At 44.3% G+C, this 23,603-nt stretch overlaps 1 protein-coding gene across 1 annotated transcript in view; it reads right to left on the bottom strand.

Annotated features, from left to right (window-relative positions):
* Positions 1-23,603, bottom strand: part of LOC146859417 (rac GTPase-activating protein 1-like) — a 404,586-nt gene that overhangs the window by 377,929 nt on the left and 3,054 nt on the right. Inside the window, exon 2 of the mRNA XM_085647164.1 lies at positions 17,706-17,762. Coding sequence (XP_085503290.1) covers positions 17,706-17,734 — 29 coding nt within the window. The 5' untranslated portion in view covers positions 17,735-17,762. The remainder of the gene's footprint in view (positions 1-17,705; positions 17,763-23,603) is intronic.

Genomic DNA, 23,603 nt, shown 5'->3' with positions numbered 1-23,603 from the left:
TCGAACAATTCAGCATCATCTAAGTTAGAACCATAAAGGCTACAAACTGTGAGATTTTCCCCCTTCAACCTCACCTCGACTATCACCCACCTTCCCCATGGATCCTCCCTTTTCCTTATACATTCCAATAGTCCTTTTTTCGCCAATATAGCGACCCCCCTAGTGTTAGTAGTTTGCCTTGAGCAGCCCAATAGCTCCATCCCGAGCATACCCAACCAACCTCTATGAGCCCATGGAATATGGGTCTCTTGGAGACACACCAAGTCCCAACTCTGAGACTTCATCAGCCCGGCTAGAACCTTCCGCTTTTTAGTGTTATTTAGCCTGGAAATATTGAGGGTACACAAAATCAATTTCCTTATTTTAATAACAGAATTTTCTGATAGCCGAAACCGTTTGAATATAGATATATATAGGAGCACTGATATGCAACAGAGAGCACAAAGATAATATTAGCGGTACATATTGCTGAATATCAAAATATATGAAAGTCATAATAATCATCAAAGACAGAAGTTCATGGATAAATTCCCCCCCCGTACCACCCTCCTCTACCAGCACCCACACCACCCGCATCCCCAGCCGAGGAGACCAGGTCCCCTCAGAAACCCCCACACCCACACCCACCCCATCTTCCCCTCCACCAACCCCATGGAGCTTGGGGTCAAAAGTCCCCTTTGATGTAGAATCGATCTCTCACGATCCCCCCCCCCCCCACAACGATCCAGTGTAGGCCTCAATTTAAAATAAACAAGAAGAAACAGAATCATGTCTAGCTCAGAATAAGCCCAACAATGGCGTATAGAGATATATATATAGCTTTATAGCACAAATTAGAACCCCCTGCCCAGAAGCCCACACTAGAAATACCCTTAAGAGCCCATAATTTGAAGAAACTCGTTGGCTTTGATCTCAGAGAAGAAGAACTGTGTATGGCCTTTAAAGATTACTTTTAATCTAGCTGGATTTTGTAAAAAAAATTGCGCCCCCTTGGCCTGGAAGAGTGGAATCTTCTGGCGCATTCTCCAACGGGTCACAACCGTAACCTGACAAAAATCCAGTCTTACAAAAAATTCACAGCTCTTCCCATAAGCTTTTTTTTTTAGGACGTGCCAAATCATATAATGCCTCTCTTGCTAAGAAATTGTTAAGTGAAATGAGAATAGCGCGTGGTGTAGCAGCTACCTGCCCCTTCCCTTTCCTTTGGTTAAAAGGGAAGCGATGTGCTCTCAACACCTCCTTTTGCCAATCCCACTCGTCCAAGCCTGGGAAAGCCTCACTGAAGAGCTCGATCACAAATTTCCTTACATCGGGGCCCTCACTCCCCTCCGGGACCCCTAAAATGCGGAGATTGTTGCGTCTAGCCCTATTTTCTAAATCTGTCGGTTTCCATTGAATATCTTCTCTCTGAGACAACAAAGAAGCTGTAGCTTCTTTTTGAGCAACTAAATCATCTTCTAAAGTTGAGATCCTGGTTTCGGTCTCTCCAACCCGTGTTGCGATCTCGGCGCACGACTTGGAGACCCTTCGTATAGCATTCTGTAGCCGCTTGCATGCGCTCTGAACACGATTACTCTCTGCCTGGGTTTCGGCTCTATGTACCATTATGAGATCATAAATAGTAGCAAGCGTAATGCCCCCCGAACTTACACCGGACCCCACATTCCCACCTGCATTCCCACCAGGAATAGTCTCGGCCAATTTAGAGTTAATGTCTATGTTCGTAGAGTGCCGATAGTCCCAAGATAGCGAAGCATCAGATCCCTGTTGTTGGTTCAGCACAAGAGTTCTCCTGTTGCAAGCCACCCGTTCCTCTGTTGTGGCAAAGTCTAGCTTGTCTGAGCCTCCTTCCTCCTCGTCTGGATTAGAGTCTTCCAACCATTCTTTAGCTAGACTTTCCACCGAGGAATGTACAGATAGAGAAAAAAAATCATCAGAATTAGAAGCTTTATCAGGAATATCAAAATTATTGGGAATCCCCGGATTTTCATTAATTCTATGCTCAATATTGTGGCTCACTATCCCCATGTCTATTGGGAGATTCGACTCCTGCTGGAGTGAGCCCGAATCAAGCAATTATTCTCGAAACTGAGCAGATTCGTCGAGGATGCCTACAGTTCCCAAAATGCATTGCTTTGGTGGGTAGTTGCTCAGATTCTCCGTAGCGAGTCCGGCAGACGAGAGTGCCGTTGCTTCATCCAAACCCAAGAAACCCTGGGACCCATTAGCAGATATTGACTGAGTCGGGGGGAGAGTTACAGAGTCACCAGCTGCGCTTTCCACGCCGGCATTTGGATCACTGCTTCCCCCGCCACCTTCTTCCACAGGGGCAGGCACCAGCTCAACGGCGCACCCCTTACGAAGCACCCGCGAAAAAATTGCCGGCACTAGTGCAGATGCACTGCGCATCCCCGTCTGCTTCCCGGGTGAGCCTCCGAGTAAAGCTGAGTTGGAATCAGCCCCCGGAGATGGCGGGGTCGATGTCAGTGAACCCCTTCGAGTACCAGGAGTGGTGGTACTTTTGGAGTTCAATTTGCTCGATGCCTTGGTTCCCGCCAAAGCCGTAGCATTCCTTGTTTTGACCGGGGTCCCCGCAGGCAATGTAGAGCACTTCACCCGTTGAGCTCGCGGAGCAGCCTTCGACGCCATCATCGGCCAAATAGATGCGCACCACGGCTGGCTACCAACGAGAAGCCGTAGAGGTAAGCCTCTGTGGTCTCTCCAGCCTCTCAATGAAAAGACTCTCCAACGCATTCGTAGTGCAGGGATTCACATTTGTCTTTAGGTCCTAACGCTGCAACATCAGGGGAGAGGAGAAAGTCGACTCACTCGGCCGTCTAAGTTTTCAATGAGCAGCATGGTGTACTTTGCATCTCTGCGTGCCATGGTCAATTGTCTGTCGGTCGGATTATAAAACGAAAACAAACTTGTGACGTTAATGTACCGCCATGGCACGTGGCCAGAACGCAATGATTGCGGCGTCCAGATAAAAAGAAAAATGGACGCAATTGAGATTGCCCATGTTGTAAAATAGTCAAATCTTGTTCCATAATGTCAATTGCTGAGAGCACAATGTTGCTCAGTGAATAAATACGTGAAGAAAGTGTGGTCATAACATTGTCCACCGCAGCCAAAGATTTTTCTAGGTATCAATCTCGCATAATCTCTCAGCAGCGTCCCGTTGGGAGACTTTCCACAGTTCATTGTAGATGGTATATAAGAAGCGTTTTAAAACGGTTTTTTGGGACCTAGCAAGAAATCCTTAAGATCCATGTTTTCAGACAGAAGGGACTAATGTTTTTTCACCTGTAAGTGTTGAGCTTTTTTAGCCATTCTAGGCACAACTTCCCAATGTTATAAGAAGTCACTACCCCTGGGTCGTCTGTGTGTACATAGCGTGGGTCAGGCCTATGGATACTAAACCCTGTGGTGGTACTATTGAATCTTGGCTGACACCTATTTGTGTTGATAGGCCAAACCAACCATCCCTTCCAATTGGGGGCTGAGGAATGGTATGTACCATTCTGTATCATTGCACCCAGCATCTCCTCACTTATAAGTGTATCATTTAATATACCTTCAATAGGTGTAGGCAATGGGATGCGTGGTATTTTCAGGTCTTTTATTTTGCAAAACCTTAACAGGTAGTCTGTTGCACTGTTCTGTTCAGAAAGATAATTTGTAATGGTCTGAGTCAAGCTCTAAATAAAGCCTCCGTTCCGTGAACCTGCCATTCTTTTGTCCCCAGAAGGATTTTGTGTTTATCGTGTCCCTACAATAGTCGAAACCTTGTATAGACTGTTGGGAGATAAATGGTGCTGAATATATGTGCTTGGTATTTGTCAGCATTATTTTCTTTGCAGTTGTATTCATCTGTACTAGCTTATAATAGTATGACGTTGGGTCTGATGTAGTGAACCCTGAAAAATATGCAAATGTCTGTGCAAATGTGGCAGAACTACATTTTGGTGGTGTCGGGCAATGTTCCCATTGATGGTAAATGTTTACAGTGCGTGAAACGCTTGCTTTGTGCAAAAAGTGATGACCATAATGCTGGTATTAGTACATACTGTCGAAATCAGGTGTCTTCATACAATTCCCCGTAAAAAAATGCAGTAGATAGTTTTAAATCTGAAAGCATAGTATTTACAGTCACAATGTCCCAATCATCAGAGAGTGTACTTGGGGTAATGAAGTAATTCAATGACATTTTAAATACATATTTTGAATTGTTCAGTAGGACCAAATATATCATATGAAACCCTATCCCAAACTATACCATCCAGTACTGGAACTGCTGTAATGTTCACTAGGGACAGGTCTCTCTGTTCACGATGTGATGACGTATGAGGTTTCAAGACCAAGTTCACAGGTTGTACTGCAGAGGGTTGTGGAAGATAATGTTCATTCAGTAGAAGGAAAAAGACAGTTTCTATACCAATCCAAATTAACAGGAACAGGATCCCTAATGCAAACCAAAGATGCCAGCAAAGGTACACAAAGTAAGTCTTTTTCAGCTAGAGATGGAATTGTCGGAATTTTAATTTTTTGGGGAAATGGGTGACGTTTGCTCAGGTTCTCTTGGATCTGAAGAAAAGTCATTGAAGTTGATGAAGTAGCCAGAAGCAGGTCAATCTATCTTTAGTAGCTCCGAAGCATTCGTAGAACTGGCAGGTGCTTCTTGTGAAGGCATGTGATGTAGATTTCATTGTTTGGCCGAATTGCAATTTGAGTTTCAGGTGCATTTGGATGTAATTCAGGTGTAATTCATACTCCATTTTTCGATAATCCTGCATTCTGAGCAGGGGAGACTTGAAACGATATTAGTCTTTCTATCTGAACTTCCTGTATAGGTGCGAGAGGAGATCTGCGGCTACTCAGGACCCCACGCGACCTTCTGTTGAGTAATGACCACAGTGTGGTTTGATCAGATCATCGGAGACAAATCTTTTTTCTGTTCGGCCGGCATGAGGCGGAAGTAGTACTGTTCTTGTTCTTTTGACAGCCAGGATAGGTACAGGTGCTCTGTAAGATTGCCCAAACTCCTTTTTGTCCACAATCTTTTCTCTGACAAAGTATCCAATCTTCGGGACCCAGGCAGGTATTTCCGGAACCGGTTTCACTTCCCCAGTGGCGGTGCGTTTTACTTGTAAGTTGCTTTGTAATGGCCGGAATTCTTGAGTTCCTGTAAAACAGCCAAACAATTGTTCAAATCAAATGGTTTCGCATTCACCACTGTGCTGGCACAATCGAGGTCAGGTACCCACATTCTTGTCCCAAACAGGATCTCATAAGGGGTACGTCCTCCCAAGGATTTTCTTGGCATGATTGTGATTGACCCAACTACCTCCCACACCGAATACCCTTGCTGTTAAGGATTGCTTTAGGTCCGGGTTTTACCTCTCCACCACTGAATTTCCAGTGGGATGGTAGGGGGGAGGAGTACCGCAAAGTCACGCCCATACTTTCCATGGCTTCCTTGTAAGCCCGTGAGCTAAACGCAGGGCCATGGTCAGAATGTAACATGCCAATTGCTTGTCCCTATGAAGACTCGCAAATCCTTTATAACAGTTCGGGTGTCAGACGAACACTGAGGCCAAACCCATAGAAATCTAGAGCATGAATCCACTGCCAGCAAGGTGTACTTGAAGACTCCATCTGAATTTAGGGGTCCAAATAGACACAAGCAAGAGTTCTCTCTGAAATAAGTAGTGATGTTTGCACTGGCCGTGCAATGGTTGATCCTTTCATCTGCTGACAGATGTCGCATTTTAGGACATAAGCCTTTTATCTGTTTAGACAAACCTGACCACCAATATCATTGCTTCAACAATTAAATTGTTGCAGTGACTCCTGTGTGTGCTGAGCCCAGTCCCTCCTTTGCAGCTACAATTAAACCTAATCTGCGACCAATGTTTGGTATGACTCTATCCTCCAGTCCTGGAATTTGAGCACACGGTGTATTTTGTGCATCTAATTTATAGGAGTACTTGAGTGGAAAGCCCTTTGGCACGGCAGAGATGTTCCTCGAGGCGTTGACAGCTATCAGTATGTTTCCATCTATCCTTGTGCGTACTTTGGTTTGTTTTCGTTTTTATTGTATTCCCTGCTCTTAATAATCACCCTTGCCTACCAGCTTAGCTCATTAGCGTGCAGCTTAGCACATTAGCGTGCAGCGCTCGACCAGTGTACAGCTACTGCTGTTTTTAAACCCCCGTTTTGCATATTTGGTTCGTTTTCGTTTTTAAAGTATTCCCTGTTTTTAATAATTGCCCTTGCTTACCTGCACTGCTGTCACCTCAACTTGCACTCTAATTGGACTATCTCACCGCATTTTTTGCGGGTCCCTCGCCCTTGTCACGGTGGCGGCCATCTTGCGTGAGGAGCGATCCATTTCGCGCTCTAGTCTTCATCTAGGAGGCTCGACCTCCATATATTGCAGTCATGCAGACGCGCAGCGTCATCGCACAGCGGGGTCGCCGGTCTTCCGCCGGAGTTACGCCAGAGTTCAGCCCGTGTCCGCGCTGAGGATGGGCTGCAGGTCGGGCTGGACCCGGTTTACGTACCTTCGCTCCCTGGTAAGACATTTATGCGTTATTCTTCATCTGCGCTTTTGGCTCTCAGACCTCCCACATGCCCCTCTCTACATTGTTTTACTCCGCTGGGGTTATTACATTCTCGCCGCTGTACGGCCTGCTCTTCCTTTTTCCATCCCCTTGTCACCTGTTCTACTAGCTTCTGTTCTTCTTCCTCTAGGTCCACAGCTTTTCATAACACTGGGTTTCTATTAAATGCGCGCTCGCTAATCAAACATAATCTTGCCTTCCACGATTTTGTGGACGAAAGGCAGCCAGACTGGGTTTTTATCACAGAGACCTGGGCCACTGACTCCTCGGGTCATGACCTTCTTCTAGCCATTCCTGAGGGCTACTCCTTACATAGGCATGATAGACCTAAACGTAGAGGAGGAGGCATTGCCATTCTTTTTAAATCCTCCCTGCTATGCACGGTTAATCCACTTTCCTCGCCCCAAGATCGCTTTGAAGCTCTATACTTTTGTATTACATGTGCCCCTTCAGTCTCTTTTACGGGTATACTGACCTACAGGCCGCCTGGTCACAGAGCTAATTTTGCCTCGGACATATTGAGAATCCTTGAACCTTACTTCGGAAAGCCCTCCTTCACCATTTTAGGTGACCTCAATTTCCATCTCGATGAGGTTCACTCTAAGGATACTATATCATTGGTTGAATCACTCGGAGCTTGTGATCTCATTCAGCTTGTTACCAATGCTACTCACATAGCAGGTCACATCCTTGATGGGGTTTTCTCTAATGATCTAAGACTCTCCAGCGGCACACCTTTACCGTTGGTGTGGACAGATCATCTTGCGGTTCCCCTGCAGTTAGCCTTTTCTACTTCTCATTCGACTAAGAAAGGGACTACCCCTTTCGTTTCTAGAAGAAATTTTAGAAACCTTACGAATGAGGCTTTTGCTCCTTTTGTTCCTACACCAGAGGCTCTCTCCCTAAAAGACGCGGATGAGGCAGCACAAGATCTGCAGGATTCCATCACTAATGCAGTAGAAAAACTTGCCCCTGCATCCCTGCGATATGTAGCCCGGCGGAAACCATCAGCGCCATGGTTCTCGGACCTTCTTAGAGTATTAAGACAGGGTTGCAGAAGCAGTGAGAGGAGATGGAGGAAATCCTGGGATCCCATGGATAGGGAGGCCCACAAGTCTGCTCTACGGGAGTATAAGCAGAAAGTGATAATGGAGAAGCAGGAATACTTCTCCAACCTTACCAGTTCACTCACCTCCTCTAGGGAGCTTTTTAAAATTGCTGACTCGCTGTGCTCCATCCAACTTCCAGATCCCGTAGTCAGCTCTCAACGTCTTTGTGACGACATTGCAGACTTTTTTCATACAAAAATTCTTGATATTCATACTTCCTTGGAAGTACAACGTCTCTCCGTGGCTGAAAATCTCCCTCCAGGCATAAGTTCTTTTGAGACACTGGATATAGTCCCTTCCAGCCTCCTTTCTGTTTTTCCTTCTATGTCTCTGGAGGGATTGAATCTTCTTCTAGACAAGACGAAATCCTCCTCTCCACTAGATCCATTGCCTCTCAAAAAGCTAAAAGAGTGTAGGAACAGCCTCTTTCCTCCCCTACTTGAGGTGATGAACAAGGCAATTGTTCAAGGTACTTTTCCATCAATATGGAAGAAGGCCATTGTGAAGCCGCTCCTTAAGAAGCCTTCACTCGATCCCGGCCTTTTGAAAAATTTTAGACCCATCTCTCTGCTCCCTGCACCTGCTAAAATTCTAGAAGCACACCTGAATCGCCATTTATCCTCTTTTCTTGAAGCTTCGGAGTATCTTGACATTACCCAGCATGGATTTCGAAAACATCATAGCACAGAATCTGCCCTCACCTCTGTAGTCGACAACATCCGACGCAAGGTTGATGCTGGACAAACTACTGTTCTTGTGCTATTGGACCTCACAGCCGCATTCGACACTCTGTCTCCTGCCATTCTAACATCTCGGCTTAGGGAGGCAGGTGTCACTGGCCCGGCCCTGAGTCTCCTCAACTCCTTTCTCCTTGATAGGGAACAGAGAGTGATGCTCGGCAACCACCTCTCCCCAGCAAAGTCTTTGCAATGTGGGGTGCCACAGGGGTTGGCATTAAGTCCGACCCTGTTCAACATCTACGTGGCCCCCCTTGCTAGGCTAGTAAGATCGCAGGGGATGGAGGTGGTATCATACGCCGATGACACCCAGATCATGGTCTCCCTCACTCAGTCCTCTGTCTTAACATCTGCCTTTAGCTTCAGGTCCTGTATGCAACACGTTGCAGATTGGATGGTTACCAACTCCCTGAAGCTAAATGGCGACAAGACTGAGGTCTTGATCTTTGGGAAGGACCAAGATATCTGGTCGAGTGAGTGGTGGCCCTCCTCTCTTGGCACCTGCCCCACTCCCTCTCAATCTGCCAGAAATCTGGGTGTAGTGTTCGATACTTCACTCTCGATGTCCTTACAGGTGAATCGGACTGTTTCGACCTGCTGGGGCGTGATCAGGACGCTCAACAGAATTCGCAGCTATCTGTCTCTTCAAGCACGCAAGCAGATTGCAGTCGCCCTTGTTGGTTCCAGGTTGGACTATTGCAACTCTCTCTACATGGAATCCAACAAGGGCCTCATACATCGACTGCAAATCGTGCAGAACGCTGCTGCACGTTTTGTCCTGGATCTTTCCAGGGCCTCTTCTGCTACTGCTGCGAGGAGAGACCTCCATTGGCTTCCTATTCAGCACAGAATTTATTTCAAAATTCTGTGTCTGACCTATAGAGCACTCGAGGATGGATCTAAAGGCGCTATCAGCTCCCTGCTTACCCGTTACCACCCCACAAGGTGTTTGCGCTCTTCGGGACTATTCCAACTTGTTGTCCCTCGTTTTAAGCTCACCAGATGGGGAGCCAGGGCTTTTTCAGTCGTTGCTCCACAACTCTGGAACATCTTGCCGATGGAGATGAAGACCTTACCCTCTCTAGCGCTGTTTAAAAAGGCCCTAAAAACGTGGTGCTTTTCTAGAGCTTACACAGGTTGAGCTGCAGGGGCTTTGTTATGAGCTGGATTTGGAATTAGGCGCCTTGACGCCCATTGGGCTATGTTTGCGCATGATAAGATCCCTTTTATTATTATTGTGCTAGACCAAGTAATTGCAGCAACGGCAGCAGTTTGCACTGTCGCGTTGACGGCTTCATAAGCTTAAGCCAGTGAATTACCTTCAACGTCTATGCCAACACGCTGATGACTCAAGGTGTGAATAACTTGAGCCTGTGGCAGGCATGCTTTCAGCTTGCCACCTGTTCCCATAACAATTTATGTTTAATTGTACAACCCTTGGAATCTCTAAATGCATTCTGGCTCCAGTAATGAAGATATTTATTATAAGACTGCACACAGTAAAACGAATTGCACACTATCAGTGTGGGGAATTCCCGATCCGTATATTGTAGTGCTAGTATCAGGATTTCAGCTCTGCCAGCTGTGCTGTACAATCTCCTAGAGATTGCGAAGTCGTATTGCTGTAATGGAACTTACTGTCCCCCAGACATCCCTTCACCATGGCACATACTGCGCTATACTGTTTACTTCCAATGGCAGGCTGAGGAGAACCATCAGTATAAATGATGTATTCATATTTTTCTAGAGGCAAGATTTAATTCGGGAGAGGGTATTCTTGTTCGTACTACAGGAACGCCTGTGTTTTCAATGTAGGATCGTATTTGTAATCTACGTCTGTTGCAGTGAGGGAATTAGCCCATTGTATCCATCACGGATACAGTGCTTTTGCATTTGGAATGCTCGCTTTGGTAACCGCTACTTAAGTCGGTACCGGGGTTACAACGATAATGCGTTTCCCCTTTGTAAGTGCTCTGTCTCTCACTACTGAAACAAAAAACAAGAGCAACCCATATGTCCCTGTGAACTGGGTATAGCTAATCAGCCAAACAACTGTTCACAAGGAACTCATTTAAACGACAAATGTGAGGACAAAGCAAGGAGTGTTAGTTCCTTGCCTCCAAACAACAAAAGGATTCGATAAAGCTCACTTCAGCCGAAGGTATTTATACAGTGACTAATAAAAAAGGGGAAACAGTTGCTTATTGGATGGTGGCGGAGGTCCCATATGGAGTAAAGTTCAAACCACTTTATTCAAAGTTTTTCTAATGTCCTAGGACTCTCCCTCCTTTTTTATTAGTCACTGTATAAATACGTCACTGTTGGTTATGGTCACTATTCTGGGGCACCCAAGTCACCTCAGACTCACCGCCTCCCTGAACGCCTTCAGGAGGACACTCAAGACCTAGCTCTTCGGCTGAACGGAGCTGCATACCCACGACCCCCGCGCCTTGAGACCCTCACAGGTGAGTAGAGCGCTTATAATCCCCCGATTGATTGACTGACCTCAATCACTCCTTGTCTTGTATACAGTGTGAATACACAGTCAATGTTTTGCTCTTTTTTCATAGAATTGTTCTGTGCAAAATAAAGATTACGCCCATGTTTGGCTGAAGTGGGCTTGATAGAATCATTTTGTTGTTTGCAGACTTTAATATCTATAGATGTTAATTTGTTCATTTTTGAACCAATACAAAAACAGTGTTAGAAGGATACAATACGCTGTTCTAACTACAAATTCTGACTTGTATGCAAGGAACTAACACTCCTTGCTTTATCCTCACATTTGTCGTTTAAATGAGTTCCTTGTGAACAATTGAACTTTCTCTCACTACAGCAGTCTGTACTCCAGTCAGTATTTTTTCTGTTGCTGCAAATAGCATTTCAGCATTTGTGTATAAATGTGATTTGTATGCAATTGGGACTCTCTCACCTTCATTGAAAATGATGTATGTATATCCTGATAAACACGGGACTACCCGGATCACCAAGTTGGTAGTATTCACACTTGTGTGCAAATGTTTTGTAAACGGCAGCAAAGATTGTTCCCCAAGTAGTACAATCCTCAAATCGAGGGAACCATCCCCATTGGAAAGCAAATGGTTAGCATTCTATGTTTTTCCTGCCGACCCGTATGGGAAAATACTGCTTGAGGCTGTGCAATTTTTTGAGCTATCCAAAATGGGATTTGATCCCGTTTTGAGGGGATTGTCCCCATAACTGATTTTACTGTTTGTGGGTTAATCGTAGGAGTGGTCTGACATGGACCGACTGGAGCATGTCACAGGTTGGACTTTTAATGTTAGCATAACAAACTGGACAATGTGTCTGTATAGTCTGACTATGTCTTTATATATTGTATGGACTTAATCCACTGGTAGTGTATCTATATCAGGATGTGGAGTGTATGTCGCTAAGACCGGCCAGGTCACTCCTTCTATGCTGAGTGGACCGAGTCTCATGACCGATGTTGGATGTGGGAGGGCACCTTTAAACCAGTTTCTGTGCTGCTGGTAAGTTAACAGGACTTCAATGTCTTCGTATGGAATGTATTTTTTCGGTGGTTCTACTACTACAATGTATGTGTGAAAAAATGTAGTCACCGGATCACCAGGTGGGAATTGAACCCAAGAATAGAATACCTCTGATCCAAACATCTTGTGTGCCTTAATCACAAAGGTAAAACAGCCACCTGTTGCTGGTAAGCCGTGTTCTAACAATTTTATAGTTACTCCAGTTTTCTGTAATATTGAGAGCGTTTGCAAATTCGTCTTTCCCTGACCCTCCACTGCTACTCGCAGGGTCAGTCATTTTTAAAGGAGAAGAATAATTTGAAGAGCAAGGCTTTTGCACAATGTGGGATAATTTTATCCTTACAAGCTTGTTAAACCTTCAGCCAATACACAGGGCATATTTGCTCAGCTGAGGCAGATTTTCCTTCCCACTTCAGACGTCTCTGAAAAATGTGAGTAGGGATTTCTGAGAAAGCACGACTGAACCACTCAGATTTTAACTGTGAATATAAGAACCAAAGCAACGTTGGTGGCACCATGTCGTGTAGTTCCTAGGAATCCCCAGGACCTGCACGCTCTGGATGACAAACTGAGGGCTTGGTGTGCGACTCCGGACACCTCCACAGGATATGTCAGCAGTTAGAGCAGCTAGCTCTACAGTGCCACTACCACCCCCTGTATCTTACAGTGGGGTAGGAAGTTTCTGGCAACCAATGAACAGGACAACTTTGATCACTCCTGGATCGTAGAAAACAGTACAGTACTTTTCGTTCAATCACGCTTGCTTACTTATTCTCAGGAAGTACACAGGATGGCGATTAGGATGTTTTCAATAAGTATTTATTGGTCCAGCGACAGTCTTGTCGAAAACATATTTGCTGAGATAATTAGGAGACAGAAGCATATGAAAGAAATTGCGCCATACCACCTGCACAGTATGCAAACCAGAAAACCCGGGCCTTCTGATAAGGTTCCAGTGTCAAGGCCGCTACTGCGGCTCACTGGCTACTGATGGAGCAGAGGAAAATACAAAAAAAATGTGTACCCCTTCGAATTAATGACCATATAAACTTAAAAATACTAACTGTTTGAATGCATGAATGAATCAATAAATGCACCTTTAAACACTACACGCGGGAAACTAACTGGCATTTGCAAAAATCTAATTTATTTACAAAGGTGAAATTAAATTAATATAGGTTTGTGATTCGTGTAGAAAGTAAATTGCATGATTTCGTTTGTAGTAAAATATATTGTGGCAAAGAATGCAGATGGTAAGTAAAATGGCTTTAAATGTCGCTTACGCTAGGTGACGCCTAACACGGATCATTAGAATGGTGGGTGGTAAACAGAAGGGCTTATTTTCTATGTCTAATTTCTGCTATGTTGTTTTCATATTAGTTCCGTTTGGGCCTGCTAGGCCTCGCTGGGAAAATGGCCGCTGTCGAGAGACGTGATTTCGTGCGCAGAATAAAGATGGCCCCAGCGCATGAGCAGAATGCAAGTTTCAGTGGCCTATGCCTGGAGTGAGAGATGTCAAGGACAATCTGACCTAAGACAGGAGTGGTGCCAAAGATTTCTGCATGAAAGCCTGGGAACGGATGGGAGACTTGAACTCCAGAAGATGAACCAATTCATAACTATTGGAAAATGTTGCAAATATATTAACAAAGTTAAAAAGGACTTGTGGACTTGATGAATCACAAGAGTGTGTATGAATGGATTATTTGCAGAAACGGTTCAGGCAAGGAGGACAATGAGGTGACCATCACCACCCCTCCAATGGACCAATCAGAATGAATGTAGCCCCTAAAAAGTTTCAATTTTGGGTACAGCAAGTTAGTGAAGGGATATAAAAGAGCTTGTGCTTACAACGAAAGGGTTCGGAGTACTTATTCTACATCGATCTATTCAACACGACACTCTGTTGAGACGATTTTTCTTGATGCAGAAAAGACTTTGACAATTTTGGACGTTGCACTTTGATGGGGAAAAGGAATGAGACCGTCGCGGGATTCTATCCTGGGAGGGAATACGTCCGAGGAGGTTAGAGGAACAGTCAGCCAGCTTTGGGAACCTATCCTGTGATCTTCGATTCATGTTCTGGTGAATCATTCTCGTCATCGCCCTAAGGCCAAGGTAATGAGTATTTTCCGTTTTTATTCCCAATCATTACTTAAATGCTTATGAAAATAATGTCTAGAATATTTGTCTAATAAAACTTTACTTATTCAATTTATTCAATAAATCTAGATAAAATTACACTTAAATTCAAACTGAGTCTGTGGTTATTAGAATTAATGTTATGATCAATAACTGTCAAAAGTTTTTAATTGTGATTGAGCCGGACTTAATCGTCATCAACTGATTCCTACTAGTTGGTCCATAGACCCAAATAACGGAGTTCCTTGATGTTTAGAACCAACATCTCCAGAGTCAAATGTATATAGTTATTATTTAGGTAAAAAGTTAACAAGGTACCCCGTATGTCCTGCAGCCAATCTACTTATCACTGATCCAGAAAACTGAGCGAGTGCGTGTTTCGGTGTTATGGGCCCTACCGATGAACGAGTGGTGTAAGAGTTTTTCCTGGGTTGGTGTCATAAGGAAAGGTTTTTATAAATCGGACTACAGCACAGACACGAGATAATGCCGGATTACAGTTATTGAAAGCAAGCACCCATGTTACGGGACGACCGTACTGCTTCAAAAAACACAAGCAGTTTCAGCTGAGGAAGCACATGTCCGGCCTGCAGTAAGAGAAACTCAATAAAGTAAATAGTGCTTACAGACTAAATAACAGGCCGGTGAAACAACTGTAGTAAAGGGGCTAGTAGCCATGGGAAGTTACGAATGAAGACAAGGCCGTACTAAGGAGGGACCAACAAGCCTATTAATGAATCCAAAGGCAGCATTTACGAAAGATAATGACACAAGTCAATGAAAAATATGGGTGGAGAGTGGGCGCTGGCTTCTCTTCCATACTTTAAGAGAGCAGTCTCGCAGAGCGAGCAGTGCATGAGCACTGCCAATAGGCTCGACCTAAAAATAAGTGTTGAACAAACTATCTGAAAACAAAATATATATCCATCCAATATATATTTCTGTGAAGCACAGCATCAGAATGGTAATGGGCGGGGGGTAGAAGAAATAGAATCTGCATCGCACTTGACAGGCACTAATCAAGTGGAATTCATCTGTGCTTGGTCTGTGCTCCTCACATAGAAACGGAAGGGACGTATAGGCTGCACTTACCAATTAGGAAGCAGCAAAGAAGAGATGCACCGGAGTCAACCTGTGGTAAGCAGCGGGTGGCATCAAAGTCCTTTACTGAAAACAATATTCTCGCAAGCGAGAGTGTGCGCAGCTCGCTCACGCAGGCTCGACCTAAAAAAAAACAGCATCTTCCACTATTGATGGAGTCTGCAATAGCATTAAATCCAGAGATAAGTGCAACAGAATTGATGAACAGAAAATAGGTAAGATCAGGCAACATATCTGTGATACAACCGTCATAATTTCCCCCAATGCCGCTATTCGATGCATATAAATTAATCAACACCTCCATTCAACAATTAAGCAAACTCACGTAAAGCCCTCAGGCCTCTGCTCAGAATAGACAATGCCCCCCTGCCCAGGCAATCACCCTAGCACACTAGTGTGCGATTGGGCCTCCATGATGAAGAAGAAAACAAACAAACTTGACTCAAATGACCTTGCCAATTACTGTTCCATCACTCATCTGTCATTCTGTACCAAGATCACTGAAAATGTATTAGCCATCCAGCTGCAAAAATAAGCATATTCTTAACTTAGTCAGGATTCGAGCCACGATTTAGCACAGACACAGAAGCCATCCAATCGGTGGATGGGATTTCCTCTGCAGCTACAGTGACTACCCATGACTTCTGGTCTTCCAGCACCTGACCTGTGCATTCCACATAGTCAGTCGTCTAGCCCTAATCTACCTTCTTACCACATTGATGTGCTTTTAGGACATCATCCTGAAAAACTACCACCTCCCCCACTTATGTAACTGACCATCAAATTTACGCCTCCTACAGAGCACCCCAAGGTTCCATCGTCTCCCCAATCACCTTTAAACCCTAGAAGGAACCTCAAGTCTTCCTGCAAGCCAACAAAAATATTGAGACCAAGGAGGATGCAGAGGAGATGTGGTGCTGCCTGAAAGTCTCAACCAACTTGAAGAGACTCAACGCATCTTCCAACAGTGATAACCTGTCTGCAGGAATGCCAAACCCCCCATAACAGGGTCATCTTTTAATACCAGCATCAACAAAACAGCACAGCCTGGCACCAGATGGAACGTCCATGCACAATCAAAGCTTTTAAAACCAGGAACCAAACTAAGAACAGCCATCCAAAGGTTGCTCCTTTATCAACTGAGCAATAGACACGACCCGTTCATCAATATCCCAGACACATCTGCTGCAACTGGAGAGATTCAAGCACAGCCAGCCCAGGGAGGATGAACTGCAAAGAGAAGAACCATACAAGGTCTGTCCTTCATTACAGCCATGAACTGGAACCGCGTTATGCCAGATCTGACCAGCATCTAGGGGCAAGCAAAGCTTCTCCACAAGCGGAATGAAGCTGGTGTCAAAAATGTGAAACTTTACAAAGACTACCAAATTTACATTTTGCTTGACCATCTCTTCTCCAAAAACTCACTTTTAGCAGAGTATTCCAGCACAGGAAATATGTTCCAGAATATTTTTTCGGGTTCTGTTTTTACTCCTAGACAATTTGAGCAGTCTTTACAGAGTTACTTTGGTAGCTTCACAAATTTTTTACAGTTACGTCAAACTTTGTGCTTCGTATATGTACATTTCCCATCTTACTGCTACAACTTTACATCTATTTATTGATTCAACTTAGAGGTAGCTATAAACAAAAAAAAAAATCAAATGCTTGCGTTACTAACCACAATATTTTTTTTCAATTAATACGTATTCACACAAAATAGAAAGGTAACAGCTTGAAGCGTTTGCCACTTCGTTTCATGTATTACGGATAGTCATAATAATGATCATCACTAATTAATTTGTCTGGTTATTTTTGTATTAGTTTTTTTAAATTATGTATTGGTATATTTAATGTTTTTTACGTGTATGTTTTTTGTAGCCCTGAAGAAGGTCTAATAGGATGAAATATGTTGGCTACAGAAAAAGAAAATTGTTAAAACTGCAAGCAAGTTCGATTATAAATGAATCAAAAATAAAGAGATTTTCGCACATCCACATCAGATCACCTAGTTGTTTATTACATCAGTGGTCAAATCATTTGATCTCCCCATGCATTATTTGCTTTTATTGATTTACTTCTTGTCATCTTGAGTGTTATTTTTAGAATGATGGGTCATACTTCCCAATAGATAGTAGGAGACAACCTTTGGCGGTCTGCAAGTAAGGGATCACGGTAGCCGATTCCTGGTTAATTTGTGCACCTCGAATAAAATATTGCAAGATTTGGAATGTAACTGGTAATAGTGATATGTAAAACATTAGTAGAAAGGATTTGTAACTTTTTTCAGTAGAGCAATTAAAACCATTTGTCCACATAACTCAGCATATTTGAATGACATCTACAACTGAGAGGCTCATTGCTGATCAACGAGAGGTTATATTTGGCCTCCATAACACAACACTTAGAAAAGCAGACCCATAGTACAGAACATGTTTCTTTAAACACGTAACATACCTGGCTTGGTCCTGAGAATTCCACAGCATCTAAATGTTGCTGAAATTTTATAGAGATCTAAAAATAATCCAAAGAAACATTTCATTAGATATATTTTTGTTATTGTTAAATTGTTTAGCAACTTAATATGCACAATGTAGGGGTTCTATTAAACATTAGATATTTAGGTTTACCTAGAACATTGAACTACAGAATTATGGAAGTATCAGACTCAAGATGCACCCCCTTCTGACTCCGCCAGAGCTGGTCTGACCTAGAAACAACAGGGAGCGGTGTGGCCCAGAGGCCAGAGAGGCTGACTCAGGAGCGCAGGGCTTACGGTTCGACTTCGGCTCAGCTCAGCTCAGCATCATGTGACTCTTGGAAATAGTTCACTTAATCTCCATGACGGTGACCAGGGCCTTGAAATTTTAAGGGGTGCGCTTTACAAATATGATTTTTATTTGTTTATTTGCAGTGTAAAGGACGTTTGACAATTCTGTTTTCTGTTTATGAAATAAATGAAATATCAAAGTACAAGAAATAAATGACTTCTTGGAATACAATTTTAAATTTACAGTTGATCAGCTTAATAAAAGTTTCTTCATTTCTTTACAATTTCTCAGGTGGCTGCGATGGTCTAGCAAGGTCAGGTGGTACCCAGTGCGGAAAAGTTCTCGTCACCCCCGGCTTAACCTACAAATGCAAACAAATGGCATGCATGATGTTTATGCTACTTACCAAACTTAATATCACAGAGAAGAGGATGATATCAATGAACTAAAAAATGTAACAAAATAAATCCAGAACGGCACTTATAAGCTTCAGTAATTATGCACAACTAGCTCAACAGAATGACGTGGGGTGACTGTCTGGCACGGCAGCGGATAGGATTGGTCGCGGATTGAGTGATGATGAGTCACCGGTTGTTTACTTTTCGCTTGAGTACAAACTGCAGAGACAGACTTCGGCGGAAAGAAACACCCCCTCCCCTTCCTTATTAATACGCTCTCCACTACACAGCGTCGAGTTCAGCCGCGTTTTATTTCGTTTGTTGACTGAACTAAAAAGTTTCAATACCTATTATGTTGACTTGTTGAGGTGAATTGTCAGACAAAGTTATTAAACTCGTTTTAAATAATATATATATATATTTTTGTTTTAAAAAGTGTTGTGAGTGCCAATTTTTTTAATTTTATTTTAAAAACACATTTTTACCATTTTGTCACCCCCCTCAGTAATGACACCCGGGGCAGCCTGCACCCACCACACCCCCCTTCCTATGCCACTAGTTGGCTGTCTTATTTTGAATCTATATTAAATACGTCCATTTTCCCTCCTAGGTTTGTAATGTTGGTATATTTAAAATACATACATTTAATTAAAATATTTCTTTAATATTTTCTATAGGGCACTATGTTAAGTACACCCTTAGACAGGCAAGGGGCAGTGAACCAAGATGGCCACAGGTACAGCTAACAGGCATTCAGGTGCAGCACCATGAATTAAGCTGCGGGATTGATTGGGGGTGGAGGGGTTTCTGCAAAGGTGTTTGCACAAAATTAGACTGCATGCTGAGACTACCTATGCTCCTACCCCTTCAGTCTCACAAGTCCATATGGGTAGGAAGTGAATGAAAATTACTTTTTAACATGTGGTGTGCGCAGTGTGACCTTGTGCAACTGAGCTGTATGAAAAACCCTGCACGTTACTAGAAGCAAGAGATGTAAGACCACTAAGTCTTTACTCTGTCCAGGCAAATCCTGTTAGGAGATTCACACTTGAAAGCAAGCTGGTACTCAGAGTGTGAACGGACAATGAGGCTGCCCGCGGCACACGCTGTGTGCCCGCTCAAAAGGGCGACCGCCTTAGTGCCACATTAGGCACATCCCCACATCTAGCTGTGGGGACCCCCGGGGAGTCAAAGTCAGGCACAGATTCTGCATCACTTCCGGCGCATCTGAGGGTTGGCGTGAGGTACCTATACCTGCCCCCGCCCATCTGGACGTCCTTTTGGTTCCTCCAGGTCACACCGTCTAGGTCAGAGATCTTCAATCTGTGGGGCGCGCCCCCCTGGGGGGTAGCAACACCATCTCAGGGGGGGGGGGGGGGGGCACGCATTCCTCTCTAATCTTACCTTCGTTCCCTGCATCGCAAGTCTTCCTGGAGAACTCTGGTATGGTTGGAGGGGGGAGGGAGGGGAAATCGATGGGGCACTACGTGCCCATGCTTTTGTCTAACTCTCCGGGGGGAGGGGGCTGTAATTCATAGAGCTGAAACTCTTCAGCTGCAGTGGAAGGCAGGATGTCTCCTCTGCTAAAACCGATTGTAACAAACAGACAGTCCTGTTCCTTGTGTTCGATATCATAGCAGAGGAGACCCCTTGCCTCCCACTGCAGCTGAAGCATTTCAGCTCTATGAATTAACCCCCTCCTGGGAGAGATAGCTCTTCCCAGAAAGGACACAAAGTTTCCAGGGACGTTTTAAGGCATGGGCAAGGTGGGCTCAGGCCCAGGGCCCCAGCCTCTTAAAGCGGGTGGGGGGATGAAAGAGCCAGCTCTGTTCTACAGAGTCTTTCCACATGAACTTAATATTTTTGTAAACACAATGTTGTAAATAGCGTTTTCCTATTATTCATTTTTAAGGTGTAAGAGTCTATTACAGAGATTTTGCAGCCAAACGTTGTTTATGCGTCATGTAACATCGATATAAAAAGTTATTTTAGATCAATACAGGACCTTGCATATGAGAAATGGGAGGGTGTGACCGAGATTATTTGCAGTAATATTAGTGGACTGCTGTTGTGTTACATACTGAAAACACACATCACTATCCCTGAATATCATATGTACACACATTTAGCATTTGACCAAAGAAGGCATGAAAGAGCTGAGACAGGATCATAAAATCAAAGCTGGTTCGAACAGTGGCCCCAAAATACATTTGGCCCAGGGCCCTCAAAATCCTTAAAACGTCCCTGAAAGTTTCTTTTAAAATTACACAGTCAGGCGTGCAAAATGCCAGCCAGCCATGTGTTGTTTAAACAGCCTGGAAATTGCTTGTCTTGACACTAAATATGGTTATAAATAAAGAAGTATGTATTCATGTGTAATGTGACTTTTCTGTCTTTGTTCCCTTTTATTAACAGTCATGGATCATTCAAGCAGCTCTAGAAAATAATTAAAAGTTATTTATATTTATATTTTCTGTTCAAAGTATGCACAGACAAGTGCTGAAAATACAGCTTTAGGTGACTGCTTATTTTTATACCGCCTGTGACATCAAAATAATGAGCTGGAAACCCTAATCATAAGACTGGAAGTTTGTTGAGGGATCAGCACATTATTTCTTTCCTTCACCCTGATCCCTGGTTACTGCCATAATAGCAATAGTTTAACACATTTGAAACCCTACGCTGCCGTCAATAACCTGCTGAGTTACTTAAAGTGTCTGGGATTGCACCTTGCATTCAGGCAACTCGATCTTCATTCTCGCCCTTCACTTTCACCCTCACCCTGCACTCACACTGATCCGATACACTCTCACCATTCACCCACTTACCCTCCACTCACACTGATCACCATGCACTCACACCATTCACCCGCTCACCCTGCACTCACAGTGATCACTCTGCACTCACAGCGATCACAATGCACTCACACTGATCACCAGGCACTCACACCATTTACCCGCTTACCCTGCACTCACACTGATCACCGTGCACTCACACCATTCACCCACTTGCCCTCCACTCACAGTTATCACTCTGCACTCACAATGCACTTGCGCTGTTCACCCTGTACCTCACCCTGCAGTCACACGAGCACACGACTCAACCTGAACTCGTGACACTTCACTCAACTGTCCCCCTCACTGTTCAATCTGCAATCTCACTCAAATAAGCCCACCACTAACCATACATTCATTCATCCCACTCTGCACCAACATGCGCACCCAAATTCATATGCTCACCTCACTCACCCCTGTACACAAGTATGGGCATGTCCTGCCCCATCAAGGTTTTCTTCCTAAATTACAAAAGGAGACATCTAAATGCGCTGCAATCCAGCCTTCCAGGGGCCCCTCTTGACAGAGACAGTTCTGTTTTTGCCCTGATGGCCTGGAATAATTCCTCAACAGATTCTTGCAAATACCGTTTTGTTTCATCTCTTTGATTGATGTGAGGGAGTCTATTATTATTTGCAGAGGAAAGTGTTTGTTTCATGCAACAACCATACGAGAAATTGGAGGATTTCACAGATATTATCCGCTGTAAAATTAGTGGGCTGCTGCTTTGTTACAACAGTGAAAACACACATCACTATCTCTGAATATTAGATGTAAACGCTTTTAGAATTTCGACTACAGTGCCTGTGCACCGTTAGTAGCCTGGCTAAATAGGGTATGGCAGAGCTGAAAGTAAATCATTTAAACTCAAAGCTGTACTGAACAGGGGACCCCAAAATAGGTTTGGCCCAGGGCACCCAAAATCCCTAACATGTCCATGCCATCACAAAGTCTGTCAGACAACATTACTCTGAAGTAAAATAGACAACATCATTAATTTATTATTAGGGCTATTTTTTTTTTAAACACCAGCCCGACGTGTCCTAAACCCCCACTGCTTCAGGCAAGCAACTTATCGTACCGCCGAGGAATTCTCAATTAGATGTTCGTTCAATGCCCTCTCTGTGGACTTTCAACTGTCTTCGGATCCATAACTGGTTGGTGGGCAATTATCCCATTATGATGCTGCCTAAAACGTTTTTTAATGATTTCTAGAGAAGATTGGTTTCTCGTGTACCAGCTCTGACCTAGGGAGTGCTCGAAAAATCTGACAACACTGTCTCCCTTGCAGTCCCTGTTTTGGCTGAAAACGTCTGCAGAATATTCAGCTTTGGGAGAAACCGCTATCAAAACTCTCTTGCCTTTCAGCTCGTCCTATTTATGTGAGATTGGGTTTTCAGCACTTGCGGTTTTAAGGACTAACTACCGTTCAAGACTGGACGTGGAGCACAATCTGAGGATCGCAGTAGCAAAAATCCATCCACAGATTGACCGTCTCTGAAAAACAGGCACACAGCCTCTGTCATCTCACCACACCCACTCACAAACCTGCGGTTTACTAAACACTCTTATTGTATTGAACATTATTTGCTGGATATGCCTGGAATATGCGCGCGGCGGTCGATTCCAGAAATTTCTTTCAGGTGGGAGGGGGGGGGGGGGGCAGGAGCTTCTCTCACTAACAAACCACCCTAGAGCCTGATGCAGTGTGTCTGCACATCTCAGAGGCTGGAGCTTCTCTCACTAACAAACCATCCCCAGAGCCTGATGCAGTGTGTCTGCACACCACTGAGGCAAGGAGCTTCTCTCACTAACAAACCAGCACCAGACCCTGATGCAGTGTGTCTTCACACCTCAGAGGCAGGAGCTTCTCTCACTTACAAACCATCCCCAGCACCAGAGCCTGATGCAGTGTGTCTGCACACCACTGAGGCAAGGAGCTTCTCTCACTAACAAACCATCCTCAGCACCAGAGCCTGATGCAGTGTGTCTGCACAGCTCAGAGGCAGGAGCTTCTCTCACTAATAAACCATCCCCAGCACCAGAGCCTGATGCAGTGTGTCTGCACAGCTCAGAGGCAGGAGCTTCTCTCACTAATAAACCATCCTCAGCACCAGAGCCTGATGCAGTGTGTCTGCGCAGCTCAGAGGCAGGAGCTTCTCTCACTAATAAACCATCTCTAGCATCAGAGCCTGATGCCGTGTGTCTGCGCAGCTCAGAGGCAGGAGCTTCTCTCACAAATAAACCATCCCCAGCACCAGAGCCTGATGCAGTGTGTCTGCACAGCTCAGAGGCAGGAGCTTCTCTCACTAATAAACCATCCCCAGCACCAGAGCCTGATGCAGTGTGTCT

Source organism: Triturus cristatus, chromosome 3_2 (assembly GCF_964204655.1).
Source record: "Triturus cristatus chromosome 3_2, aTriCri1.1, whole genome shotgun sequence".
In the NCBI taxonomy this organism is placed as follows: Eukaryota; Metazoa; Chordata; class Amphibia; order Caudata; family Salamandridae; genus Triturus; species Triturus cristatus.
This window is presented reverse-complemented; position numbering and strand designations above follow the sequence as displayed.